Below are 12991 nucleotides of genomic sequence, written 5' to 3'. Positions count from 1 at the left end.
GCTCTTTTCTGATCATGGAAATGTATAAGAAACAAAAAACAATGAAAGTGTGAACTGTACGTGGCTTGTATATATGCATGTTCATGAAAAGAATACAAAGACATGATGATGATGATGATGATGATGATGATGTACTATTAGAACATCCCACAACTGCACAAATTATCTTCGACTTATTGAAAAACAATCATTCAGAAATATATCTACTACTATTCACGCTAAAGAGTAAAAACAAACCACGAACTGACGAAGTTTACTAAAAAAAGTATGGCGTTGCTTGGCTTTGTTTATCCCTCACGAACTTTGACCTCGACAAATTGGACATGCGCAGAAGCCAACTTGGAAGTGGTCCATTGAAAGGTTGCTAGCGCGACCTCCTGTACTGTAGAATGTAGTATGGACCATAGGACAGGACGTTAAGAAGCTGTGGAGGCCTAAGATGCTCTACTAGTCTGCTGGAAATCCAAAGAAGACGAAGGAGTAAAAAGCAAAATGGCGTTTGACAGAGAAGGCCTAAACGTGGCCACTGGCCATTATTGTTTCTCTATTTGTATTTAGTGCATACATGTACGCATATATGTCGTGTAGTAGATGAAACATTGTTAGTCATTGTTTGTATCCGGATACATTAGTCTGAGCGCACTTTATGTGCTAGCTTAGCTTGCTAGTTAGCTTAGCTTGTTAGCTGCTAACAAAGAGACGCGGACGTTACCAACACATCGCTAAGTAGAGATCAAATGTGAGTGTAAAGTGTTGTGATTGTGTGAAAATGTGCGAAAGAACGATAGCAAAGTATGAGGAGGAACTTTGTCCAACAAAAGAGGAGAAGGAGCGACAACATCAACTACTAGACGCTGTTTTCAAGAAACATCAAGTTGTGTTACACAGAACAGGTTTGTTTACTTCTTACTCTCACATCTTTACTAACTTTATATTTGATTATTAACACTTTTCTTCAGTAGATGGTCAATAGGAAGATGGTTTGTCTTGTGGGGATGATGCAATATATTTTGAAGTATCTACACAGGTACATGAGTATTTTAGTGGTATGGTGTATTTTGTACACCAGACCAACCGCAAGAAGATGTACTCTGTCGGCCACCAAGAGCCTCCCCACGTTAAAGGCCTACTGAAACCTACTACTACCGACCACGCAGTCTGATAGTTTATATATCAATGATGAAATCTTAACATTGCAACACATGCCAATACGGCCGGGTTAACTTATAAAGTGCAATTTTAAATATCCCGGGGAACTTCCGGTTCTAAACGCCTTTGAGGATGACGTATGCGCGTGACGTAGCCAGTAGAACACAGGTATGGCTTCCCCATTGAAGCCAATACGAAATAGCTGTTTTCATCTCATTATTCCACAGTATTCTGGACATCTGTGTTGGTGAATCTGTTGCAATTTGTTCATTGCATTATGGAGAAAGAAGCTGAGCAAGCAAAGAAGAAAGTCGGTGCGAAGCGGAGTATTTTGCGAGGGAAGTCAGCAACACAACACAGTCGGTGTTTCATTGTTTACATTCCCGAAAGATGCAGTCAAGATCGAAGAACTCGGACAACAGAGACTCTTACCAGGAGGACTTTGACTTCGTTAACAGACGCAGACGCGATACCGTGAGTACGCTTCCAAACATTTGATCGCTTGCTATAACTAGCTCGAGCTAGGAGCTAGCATAACAAACACCTAGGTGTTTGTTATGCGGGATTAATTTGTGGCATATTAAATATAAGCCTGGTTGTGTTGTGGCTAATAGAGTATATATATGTCTTGTGTTTATTTACTGTTGTAGTCATTACCAGCTGAATATCAGGTCCCACCCGCGCGCTTCCAAACATTTGATTGCTTGCCCGTACGTGCGTGTCACATACGTAACTTTGGTTAAATATATAAGCTTTATGAACCTTGGGTTAGGTGAACGGTCCTTTGGGCTTAGTGAGTGTGTGTGTTGTGCAGGTGTTTGAATTGTATTGGCGGGTTATATATACGGGATCCCGTCCATATTACTTGCTCGAGCTATAACTAGCTCGAGCTAGTAGCTAGGAGCTAGCATAACAAACACCTAGGTGTTTTTATGTGGGATTAATTTGTGGCATATTAAATATAAGCCTGGTTGTGTTGTGGCTAATAGAGTATATATATGTCTTGTGTTTATTTACTGTTTTAGTCATTTCCAGCTGAATATCAGGTCACCCCCGGCTCTCACAACATCTTCCCTATCTGAATCGCTTCCACTCCCCACTAGTCCTTCACTTGCACTTTACTCATCCACAAATCTTTCATCCTCGCTCAAATTAATGGGGAAATCGTCGCTTTCTCGGTCCGAATCTCTCTCACTTCTGGTGGCCATCATTGTAAACAATAGGGAACTTTGCGTATATGTTCAACTGACTACGTCACGCTACTTCCGGTAGGGGCAAGCCTTTTTTTATCAGATACCAAAAGTTGCGATCTTTATCGTCGTTGTTCTATACTAAATCCTTTCAGCAAAAATATGGCAATATCGCGAAATGATCAAGTATGACCCATAGAATAGATCTGCTATCCCCGTTTAAATTTAAAAAAATCATTTCAGTAGGCCTTTAAGGAAATGGTTGGCAGAAAGGTGAGCCCGAGATGGACGGTTGAGTAGAAGCCCAATCATTTTGTTTTGGGCTGTTTGGAGTTTGTTTTTCAGGGCTTTCAAGGCGTCACGGTACTAAACATGAACTCTGTAGTCAAAGTGGGGTTAAATGAGTACTTGTGTTAGAGTCTTAAGTAAAAGGGGTGATCCTACTATATAAGAACTAGGGTTGTACGGTATACCAGTATTAGTATAGTACTGCAATTCTAATGAATCATATTCGGTACTATACCGCCTCTAAAAAGTAGTACTTCTATGATTACATCAATATTTTTTGGCATCACAACATCTTCTTTCGTTTTTTAAACATTTATATTATGTTTATAAACTCAGGAAATATGACACATGAGGACTTTGAATATGACCAAAGTATGATCCTGTTCCCACTTAGTATCAGATTGATACCCAAATTTGTGGTATCATCCAAAACTAATGTAAAGTATCTAAACAACAGAAGAATAAGTGATTATTAAATTTTTACAGAAGTGTAGATAGAACATGTTGAAACAGAAAATAAGCAGATATTAACAGTACAGGAACAAGTAGATTAATAATCCTTTTCCTACCACTTGTCCTTAATAATTTTGACAAAATAATAGAATATAAATGACACAATATGTTACTGCATATGTCAGCAGACTAAATTAGGGGCTTTTTTTGCTTGCTTACTACTAAAAGACAAGTTGTCTTGTACGTTCACTATTTTATTTAAGGAAAAACTTGCAATAAGAAACATATGTTAAATTTACCCTAAGATTTTTTGTTAAAATAAAGCCAATAATGCACTTTTTTGTGTTTTTTTTTTTAGAAAAGTATCGAATTACATTTTGATACAGGTCTCGGTACCAAAATATTGGTATCGGGACAGCACTAGTAAGAACAGAATTCGTCGGTTGATTCTTTGACTACCTTAGTAGTCATTTTTTCACTGGTGAGATTAGTCTCTACGATGCAGCCAAGATAGGTAATCTAATTTTTGTTTGTTATAATATTGTCACCCACTTTGACTGTGAAGTTATCTACTTTTGTGAGGTTAGGAATTGACCCAAAGACCTGTGTACTTGCAAGTACTGGGGCGAGTCTTAATTTGCCAGTTTGTCATTGAAAGCCTTGCTAGTCTAGGTCTTGAGGATTGTAGCTTTGCTTGTTTTGTGGCCGTCAGCCTCGGGTCTATGTTCTTTATAGGTACAGAAAATCATGGAATGATCACTTAAGCCGCATACAGTAGTTCCACTTGTGGTGATCTTAGACTGGTCAGAAGTAACAACGAGGTCTATGATGGTTTAAAAGGACTCACTCACCCTGGTAGTTGCTTAATGAGCTAAGTGAGGCAATGTTGGTGGCACAGCTTAGTGAAGGTTTTAAAAATGGGTGCATACTTTCGGGACATATTTGTATTCCACTCCCCAAGAAGATGTAAACCTGTATCAACATGTTTACACAAAACTCACACAGTCACTAAATACATTTTTATACTATAATCAAATCTAATTAAAGTTATAATTTCATTTCCTAATTCTGACCTACATGCAGCATTGAGTAAAAGTAAACATTTATTTTCAATAACCAAAGTAGTCAACACTTGATTTATTAAAAGAACATAAAAGTGACGGACTTTCCTTCAGCATGTCTCCAATTCCTAAAGAGGAATTGTTGATGGAGATACTCCATAAAACAGCACATAGTAAAACATGTTTTGGTAAAAGTTCCTTTTGGCCCAGCCAACAAAATGACCACAAAAAAGTATTTTGCATGATCACAAAAACATACCATATAAGAGATTTTGGAATTAGATTTGTTTTATTTCCATGATATTGGAAGTTACGGTAATGACTATGTCATTAAAAGATTATGGTTAAGTTTTGTGATAAAGAGTAGGTGTAATAGACCGTATACAGAATAAAATATTTACACACTTTACATCAGTGAGTGTAAAGTTAAGAATGCCTCAATCAATGCTGCCTAGTACTTATAAAAATGTTTCTAATTGCCCCCCATCAAATTTCCAAGTCTGTTTTTGTACTCACTGTACCACTTTTGAATAGATTTTAGGACAAACAGAGGTATTTCCCATTTTTATTGGTTGTTTTGCTACATGCTTTTAACACAACACACGAAACAACACAAATTATGTCATTGTGTTAACAGTGTCAGTCAAAAACTATTTCTCTTCTCTCTTTATCTTATTTACTTATTCACCCAACAGACGTCCAGCAGCCCCCTCACATTAAAGAGGAAGAGGAGGATCCACAGCCCCCCCACATGAAAGAGGAAGAGGAGGAAGTGTGGATCACTCAGGAGGAAGAGTGTCTTCTCGGGCAGGAGGAGGCTGATCTCACCAAGTTTCCACTGACTGTTGTCTCTGTGAAGACTGAAGAGCATGAAGACAAACCACCTGAGTCCTCACAGCTTCATCACAGTCCAAGTAAGCACAACATCCACATATCATTTTATTCTCAGGGCATTCAATCCATCACAACTGGACTGTTCAGTTTGTCTTAGAAGACGTTTGTCCTCTCATCCAAGTAGGCTCCATCACTTCATGCTCATAGACTTCAAGTCTTAAATCTAATCATTGGAATTTAGAGGGGAACTGCACTTTTTGGGGGAATTTTTTCTATCGTTCACAATCTTTACAAAAGACATGACGATGGATTTTTAAAAAAAAAATCACATTCTAACTCCTAAATGTAAATAAAAGTCCACTTGCAATGGAGCCAATGGGAGGTCCTCTATAACCATCTAAAAAGTGCCAACAATACTCCATTTGCATTTCGTGGCTTGAATACCAACCAAGTATTAGTGATATTGTTATTATAAGTGCTAACGCAGACAAACTATTTATAGCTTGTGTGCCTATGATGACATCACCGGCTGGTGAGCTCCTTCCTCGCCTCGGTGCTGGTGAAAGATTATTCCAGATTATGAATTGTGCCTCTCACCTGGATAGTAGAAGGATGAGGACGTACTCTTGACAAACTTAGACTTAGACTTCCTTTTATTGTCATTCAAATTTGAACTTTACAGTACAGATAAGAACAACATTTCGTTGCATTAGTTCATGGTAGTGCAGGATAAAAGAGCAATAAGGTGCAGATATAAATAAATAGATTACTGTACAGATAAATATATTGCACTGCACTTTGGTACCGTTAGACAGCCAATTTAGACATGAAAAGACGCTTGGCTTCGTCCCCCCTTTTCTGTGCGATGATTATGAATCATTCTTTATCCAAACGGGAATATAGCCAGATTCTATTAGTCTGTGTCATGGTGACAGCAGACCTTGTTCAGTAAGTGATGTTTTATTATGTTTGTTGGCTCTCAGGAAGTCTGCAGTGTGTAATATTCAGCGATGTTAAAAAAAAAAGCGAACGTTGTGATGCGTTTTTGAAATGAATGCACTAATGAGCAAACATACGTATTATTTGAGGTGTTTGGATGCATTTTAAGTTCTTTTTAGGCAGAATAGTGCGACTCTAATACCCTCTATTGTAAGCAGACTTTTAATTGCATTTATTTACTATTTAGAATGCATAAAAAAGAATAAACGTGTGTTCTTGATAGGCAAAATACATTTAAAGGCCTACTGAAAGCCACTACTACCGACCACGCAGTCTGATAGTTTATATATCAATGATGCAATCTTAACATTGCAACACATGTCAATACGGCCGGGTTAAATTATAAAGTGCAATTTTAAATTTCCCGGGAAACTTCCGGTTGAAAACGTCTATGTATGATGACGTATGCGCGTGACGTCGATGGTTGAAGCGGAAGTATTGGGACACATTGTATCTAATACAAACAGCTCTGTTTTCATCGCAAAATTCCACAGTATTCTGGACATCTGTGTTGGTGAATCTTTTGCAATTTGTTTAATGAACAATGAAGACTGCAAAGAAGAAAGCTGTAGGTGGGATCGGTGTATTAGCAGCTGGCTGCAGCAACACAACCAGGAGGACTTTGAGTTGGATAGCAGACGCGCTATCCGACGCTAGCCGCCGACCGCATCGATGATCGGGTGAAGTCCTTCGTCGCGCCGTCGATCGCTGGAACGCAGGTGAGCACGGGTGTTGATGAGCAGATGAGGGCTGGCATAGGTGGAGCGCTAATGTTTTTATCATAGCTCTGACGAGGTCCTGTAGCTAAGTTAGCTTCAATGGCATCGTTAGCAACAGCATTGCTAGGCTTCGATAGGCGGCACAGCATTAACTGTGTGGTTACAGGTCCAGTGTTTGGTTCGGTGTCTCCTGATAGTAGTATTGTTGATCTTCTGTCTATCCTTCCAGTCAGGGACTTATTTCTTTTGTTTCTATCTGCATTTAAGCACGATGCTATCACGTTAGCCCCGTAGCTAAAGAGCTTCACCGATGTATTGTCGTGGAGATAAAAGTCACTGTGAATGTCCATTTCGCGTTCTCGACTCTCATTTTCAAGAGGATATAGTATCCGAGGTGGTTTAAAATACAAATCCGTGGTCCACAATAGAAAAAGGAGAAAGTGTGGAATCCAATGAGCCCTTTTACTTAAGTTATGATCAGAGCGAAAAAAGCTACGTCCTGCACTGCACTCTAGTCCTTCACTCTCACGTTCCTCATCCACGAATATTTCATCCTCGCTCAAATTAATGGGGTAATCGTCGCTTTCTCGGTCCGAATCGCTCTCGCTGCTGGTGTAAACTATGGGGAAATGTGAGGAGCCTTTCAACCTGCGACGTCACGCTACTTCCGGTACAGGCAAGGCTTTTTTTATCAGCGACCAAAAGTTGCGGACTTTATCGTCGATGTTCTCTACTGAATCCTTTCAGCAAAAATGTGGCAATATCGCGAAATGATCAAGTATGACACATAGAATGGACCTGCTATCCCCGTTTGAATAAAAAAAATTCATTTCAGTAGGCCTTTAAAAAAAGTGAGGTTCCCTTTTAAGTGAAGTATATTTATTTAGCGCTTTTCTCTAGTGACTCAGAGCGCTTTACATAGTGAAACCCATGATCTAAGTTACATTTAAACCAGTGTGGGTGGCACTGGGAGCAGGTGGGTAAAGTACCTTGCCCAAGGACACAACGGCAGTGACTAGGATCGAACCTGGAACCATCGAGTTGCTGGCACGGCCGCTCTACCAACCGACCCACGCTGGCCTTAGAATGTATTAAATTCTATCAAAATCTCTATCAAAAATATAGATGGGTCCAGAGTGACTGGGAGTCACCGTGAGTCTCAGTCAGTGGTAATACTTAAGCAATATATGCATGATTATGGTCTTTGCGATGCCTGGCGTTCTTATCACCGCACTCTTAGGGAATACACTTATTTTTCCCCAGTTCACCACTCATTCTCTCGCATTGATTACTTTTTAACTAGTAGCTAAATTTTATCTGACATCTCAAACATTCACATCCATCTTATCATCATCAGTGACCATGCACCTCAGTGTTTCCCACACATTAATTTATTTGCGAAAGAATTACGTCCGCCACAAATAATTTTTTTTTTTTTTGTCCTGTCCAGCTTCTCAGGCAAATCATATAGTTGATGTAGATGCCCATATAGGCTGTTCAGATTTACTTTACAAAAGAGAAGTGTAGGATACTTCTCTTGTTGCCTTATTTGTATTTGACCACTACTGTTTTATGTTTATCTGTTACTGACTGTGGCAGGACACCTCTGCCTCTGTTTCACTTTATGTTGCTGGTAAATAATATGGTTGTAGTAGTAGGCTAAAGTTAAATTATTTAGTATGCACTAATTAAAGGGGCAGAGCTTTAAGAGACATTTTAGCTTTTATATTTTATAAGATATATTTTTTGTAAGAACCACAATTAATAAATATATTTCAGTGAATAACTTATTGTTCAAATCTGTATATAAATATGTACATAAAGTGTTGTAATTATATTGTAAAATGGATGGATGGATGGACGTTTAAAACAAAACTGTTATTATTAATTAGTAAGTATACATTTTTTGAGCCTTTTTAGAGAAAATCATATCATTGTAGTAAATTATGCAAATAACTCGATGATGTCATGGTGACCACGCCCATAGCCACGCCCCCACCGCCACAGGTATCTTGGCAGTTTATGGGAAACACTGCACCTGTCTCACTTTCCCTCACTAACAAAACTATCACTGCACCTATAAAACAATGGAGACTTAATACATCATTACTAAAGGACCCAGACTTCCTCAACTATTTTGAGAAAGAATGGACAGATTTTTTAGATTTTAATCATCAACCAGAAATCACGGCGTGCGTTCTCTGGGAGACGGCGAAAGTAGTTATGCAAGGAAAAATTATTTCTTATTCGTCATACAAAAAAAAAGGAACATTTACTAGAGCAGGAACTTGAAAATGAAATAAAAAATATAGAAATAGCCTATGCTAACTCACAAAATGAACACACTCTGAACAAACTGAGGAAACTCAAATTAGATATAAGAGAAATCGCAATATAGATATTAAGGCCATATTGCCCACCCCTCATAAAAAGTGGTCTTATTTTCCTTTGAATAATGTTGTAAAGAGCAGTGTGGTTGTTTTCAGGCCAATTCATATAATAATTTGTTATTTTAAGTACATGTAAACTCATGTGACTGATCAAATCTGGACATTTCTCAAGGATGTTTGTCATTTTGTGTCCTACAGACATCTGTAAAGAACAACTTCTGCCTGAAAAACAGGAGTGTAGCTTCAGGATGGTGAAGGAGGATCCATCAAAGAGGAAGACCAGGCGCCACGGACCCTCTGGCGTCTCCTTTTCCTCTTTAACACAGACCCTTCCCTGTAAAAAGGAAGAGGAAGACTCATTGATCCCCCACATTAAAGAGGAAGAGGAGGAACACAGCATCAGTCAGGAGGGCGAGCATCTTGAAGGACTGGTGGAGTTCCCAGTGACTGGTGTCCCTGTGAAGAGTGAAGATGATGAGGTCAAAGGTGAAAGTGAGGAGACGAGAGAGGCGGAGCCTCCAAGCAGCAGCTCAACACAACATATGACAACAGAAGCTGATGGAGACCACTGTGGAGGATCACAAGCAGACAAGCTCTTAGCTCCACTATCAGATAGTGAGGACACAACGTCACACTCTCCTGACACTGATGATGAAGACTCTAAAGATGATAAGACATGTCACACTGACAACACTCACTTCAAATGTTCTCACTGTGACAAAACCTTCAAATACCATAGTCATCTGAAAAGACACATGAGAATACACACTGGAGTGAAACCCTTTTCTTGTTCAATCTGTGGCTTATCTTTTACAAGGAAGGACAATATGAAAGATCACACAAGAACACACAAAGGAGACAAACCTTTTTCGTGTTCTGTGTGTGATTCAAGGTATGCACGAAGTCAATGTTTGAAATTACACTTGAAAAGACACACTGGGGAAAACCTCTTTAAGTGTTCTGTGTGTAATTCAAGTTTTGTCCGAGGTGAAAATTTGAAAACCCACATGAGAACGCACACAGGAGAAAAACCTTTTTCTTGTTCAGTTTGTGGTGTATTTTTTACACAGAGTGCAAGTTTGAAAAAACACATGAGAACACACACTGGAGTTAAACCTTTTTCCTGTTCAGTGTGTGGAACAGGTTTTGTACACAAGAGCAACTTGAAAACACACATGAGAATACACACTGGAGAAAAACCTTTTTCCTGTTCAATCTGTGGCTTATCTTTTACAAGAAAGGAACATATGAAAGAGCACACAAGAACACACACCGGGGAAAAACCTTTTTCGTGTTCTGTGTGTAATTCAAGGTATGCACGAAGTCAAGATTTGAAAAAACACCTGAAAAGACACACTGGGGAAAACCTTTTTAAGTGTTCTGTGTGTAATTCAACTTTTGTCCATGGTGAAAATTTGAAAAGACACATGAGATCACACACAGGTGAAAAACCTTTTTCTTGTTCAATCTGTGGCTTATCTTTTACAAGAAAGGAAAATATGAAAGAGCACACAAGAACACACACTGGAGAAAAACCGTTTTCTTGTTCTGTGTGTGATTCAAGTTTTGCACGAAGTCAAAATTTGAAAAAGCACATTAGTATACACGCTGAAGAAAAAGTGTTTAGTTGCAGTGTTTGATGAAAGATTCTCGCATGAGTACCAATTTAACAAACACAAGTGTGCTGGTGAGAGCAGCAGCAGTAAAGTAGAACTGTGCTCCGCAGACCTCCACCAGGCCAAATCTCCCAGTAGTTAAGAATCCTTCAAAAGAAGGCTGAATCCAAATGATGATCAGGATCAACACCAAAATGTAATCACTTGTTCCTTATCCCATTTCTGACATGTCCTGAAAGTTTCAGTAGCATCTGACTATACTTGTTTTTGTTTTGATTCCAACTAAATGACAATCAAACAAACTCCAAATCACTTTGTTACTTTTGAATTACTTCAATAGCAAACATATAAATATGTTTCTTAGTTACACATCCTGGAAAACAACATCCACACAACAGTTTATATTTATTATTCATTCTTACTAATATTTTTGTTGTGTACTAACACATCAATTTGTACTTCTGCTAATATTTAAGAAGTGATTATTATATTATGGTTCAGTGTGCCCCTTCACAGGCTTGCTGTCTCCAAAACAAGTCTCCACCATGATGGTGCCAGTGGTCCTACTACTTGTACTTATACACTATACAATATAATTATGCACACCTTTTGTAAGATAGGCATTTTTGTTTGTACTAACAATTTGAAACCAGCGTTGTATCCTTTGCATGTGACCTTGTAGAATAAAATAGTTTTTTTTTTATAAACAATGGTCTGATTCGTTGAGATGTTTTTTAAAATACAAGTCTTTTTTTAACTAGTCAATTGGTTCACCTGTCTCTAACAGGCAATCTGGGCACACCTGTTCCAAGTTGCCAGTCAGGCTTCTTTTTATGCCAGCCCTGCCCTTCTGTCAGTGCTGGATCATTATGGAAGTATTATTGTAGCACAATGTGTCGTGTGTCCAGCCATTCTCCTTCCCATGTCAGGGAATGAGCAGGAAGTGACAAACATTGTGCGGAAGTGTAAAAGTAAGTGCTCCACTGACTGCCATGATATCAACATGATATTGGTTGAAAAAGTTATACTGATAAGACTATGTATCCCGGCTGGCCTGGGAACGCCTCGGGATCCCCCGGGAAGAGCTGGACGAAGTGGCTGGGGAGAGGAAAGTCTGGGCTTCCCTGCTTAGGCTGCTGCCCCCGCGACCCAACATCGGATAAGCGGAAGAAGATGGATGGATTATCAGTGATATTAAATGATCTCGTAAAAGCTATGTGGTACATTACATGGGACATGTATGTGTGAAAAAGACAGCCAAAAGGGGTTGGTAGATGAGAATAAATCTTAATGTAAAATATATTGTAGAAATGCAGTCTTTTTTTTTTTTTTAAACATTTGGAGTTTGCGTGGCAGCACTTCCCGCTAATAGAAATGTATCTCTTTTTTTCTAAATTTCCGTCTTTTTTTTCTCAATGAGTGCTCACATGCCTGTACTTTAGACCAGACATACAAATATTTCCAAAAATGAAGCTAACAATCATTGTAATTATTTTGTTTTTTCTTCTTGTGTCCTAGCAGGAGGAGACACAGCCCCCCAACCAAAAAGAGGAAGAGAAAATGACATTTTTCATACTCGGCACATTTTCTAACGTAACATGTTGTTGTTTGTGTTACACAATCTTGTTAATATGCTCAATAAGGTTGAATTAAAATGTGATACAATTAATAAGTAAGACTTTATTTGTACACCTAAGTAGATTTGTTTTTGGGTGAAAAATAGAAGATGCTACCTCACTAAAAAGATTAATTGTTTAACAATTTATTTTCCACGAATTAATTTAGATCCAGAACACACATTGTTATATGCCTTATTATATTATAATCATTATTATAATTGAATGTAAGTTTGTGTAAAATAGTTTCACATAACAAAGTGTGAATATATGTTGTATTGTGTGGGGTTGAATTATATTTGATATAATACAATTAGGTATGGCAAATGCATTTTGTTTACTTGCCAACTATTGAAATTATATTTAATATACATATTGATATTATGTCATGTAATATGACTTCAACATTATTTATGTTAATATAAGAGTTTATTTGCCTACAAGTTCTACATTTGAGTATTTTTTTTATTTTTTTTATTGAACAATTAAACATACATAAACAATGTATAGACACATTAAGGTACATTTAACACCATATGAGTCAATGTTTTTTCAATATTTTACTCAGGAATATAAAATACATCACATTAAATACAATCCTCCTACAAACAAAACCTTCTAAAAAAATGTAAAAGTAAATATTAGAGACCATATGAATAAGATTTAAATATATATA

The 12991-nt window shown here is 38.0% G+C and overlaps 1 protein-coding gene across 4 annotated transcripts in view; it reads left to right on the top strand.

Annotated features, from left to right (window-relative positions):
• The window catches only part of LOC133664574 (zinc finger protein OZF-like), a 47027-nt gene extending 35651 nt beyond the window's left edge, over positions 1 to 11376 (top strand). The window contains exons 1-4 of one of the 4 annotated variants that reach the window (XM_062069298.1): positions 780 to 893; positions 1377 to 1623; positions 4837 to 5055; positions 9282 to 11376. In XM_062069298.1, coding sequence (XP_061925282.1) covers positions 4893 to 5055; positions 9282 to 10723 — 1605 coding nt within the window. In that variant the 5' untranslated portion in view covers positions 780 to 893; positions 1377 to 1623; positions 4837 to 4892 and the 3' untranslated portion in view covers positions 10724 to 11376. Of the gene's footprint in view, positions 1 to 338; positions 894 to 1287; positions 1624 to 4836; positions 5056 to 9281 lie in introns of those variants that run through there. The other 3 variants (XM_062069296.1, XM_062069299.1, XM_062069297.1) reach the window with 3 other exon arrangements.
• The last annotated feature ends 1615 nt before the right edge of the window (positions 11377 to 12991 follow it).

Source organism: Entelurus aequoreus, linkage group LG14 (assembly GCF_033978785.1).
Source record: "Entelurus aequoreus isolate RoL-2023_Sb linkage group LG14, RoL_Eaeq_v1.1, whole genome shotgun sequence".
Classification (NCBI taxonomy): Eukaryota; Metazoa; Chordata; class Actinopteri; order Syngnathiformes; family Syngnathidae; genus Entelurus; species Entelurus aequoreus.
The sequence above is the reverse complement of the archived record's forward strand: the minus strand, read 5'-3'. Positions and strand labels throughout refer to the sequence as shown.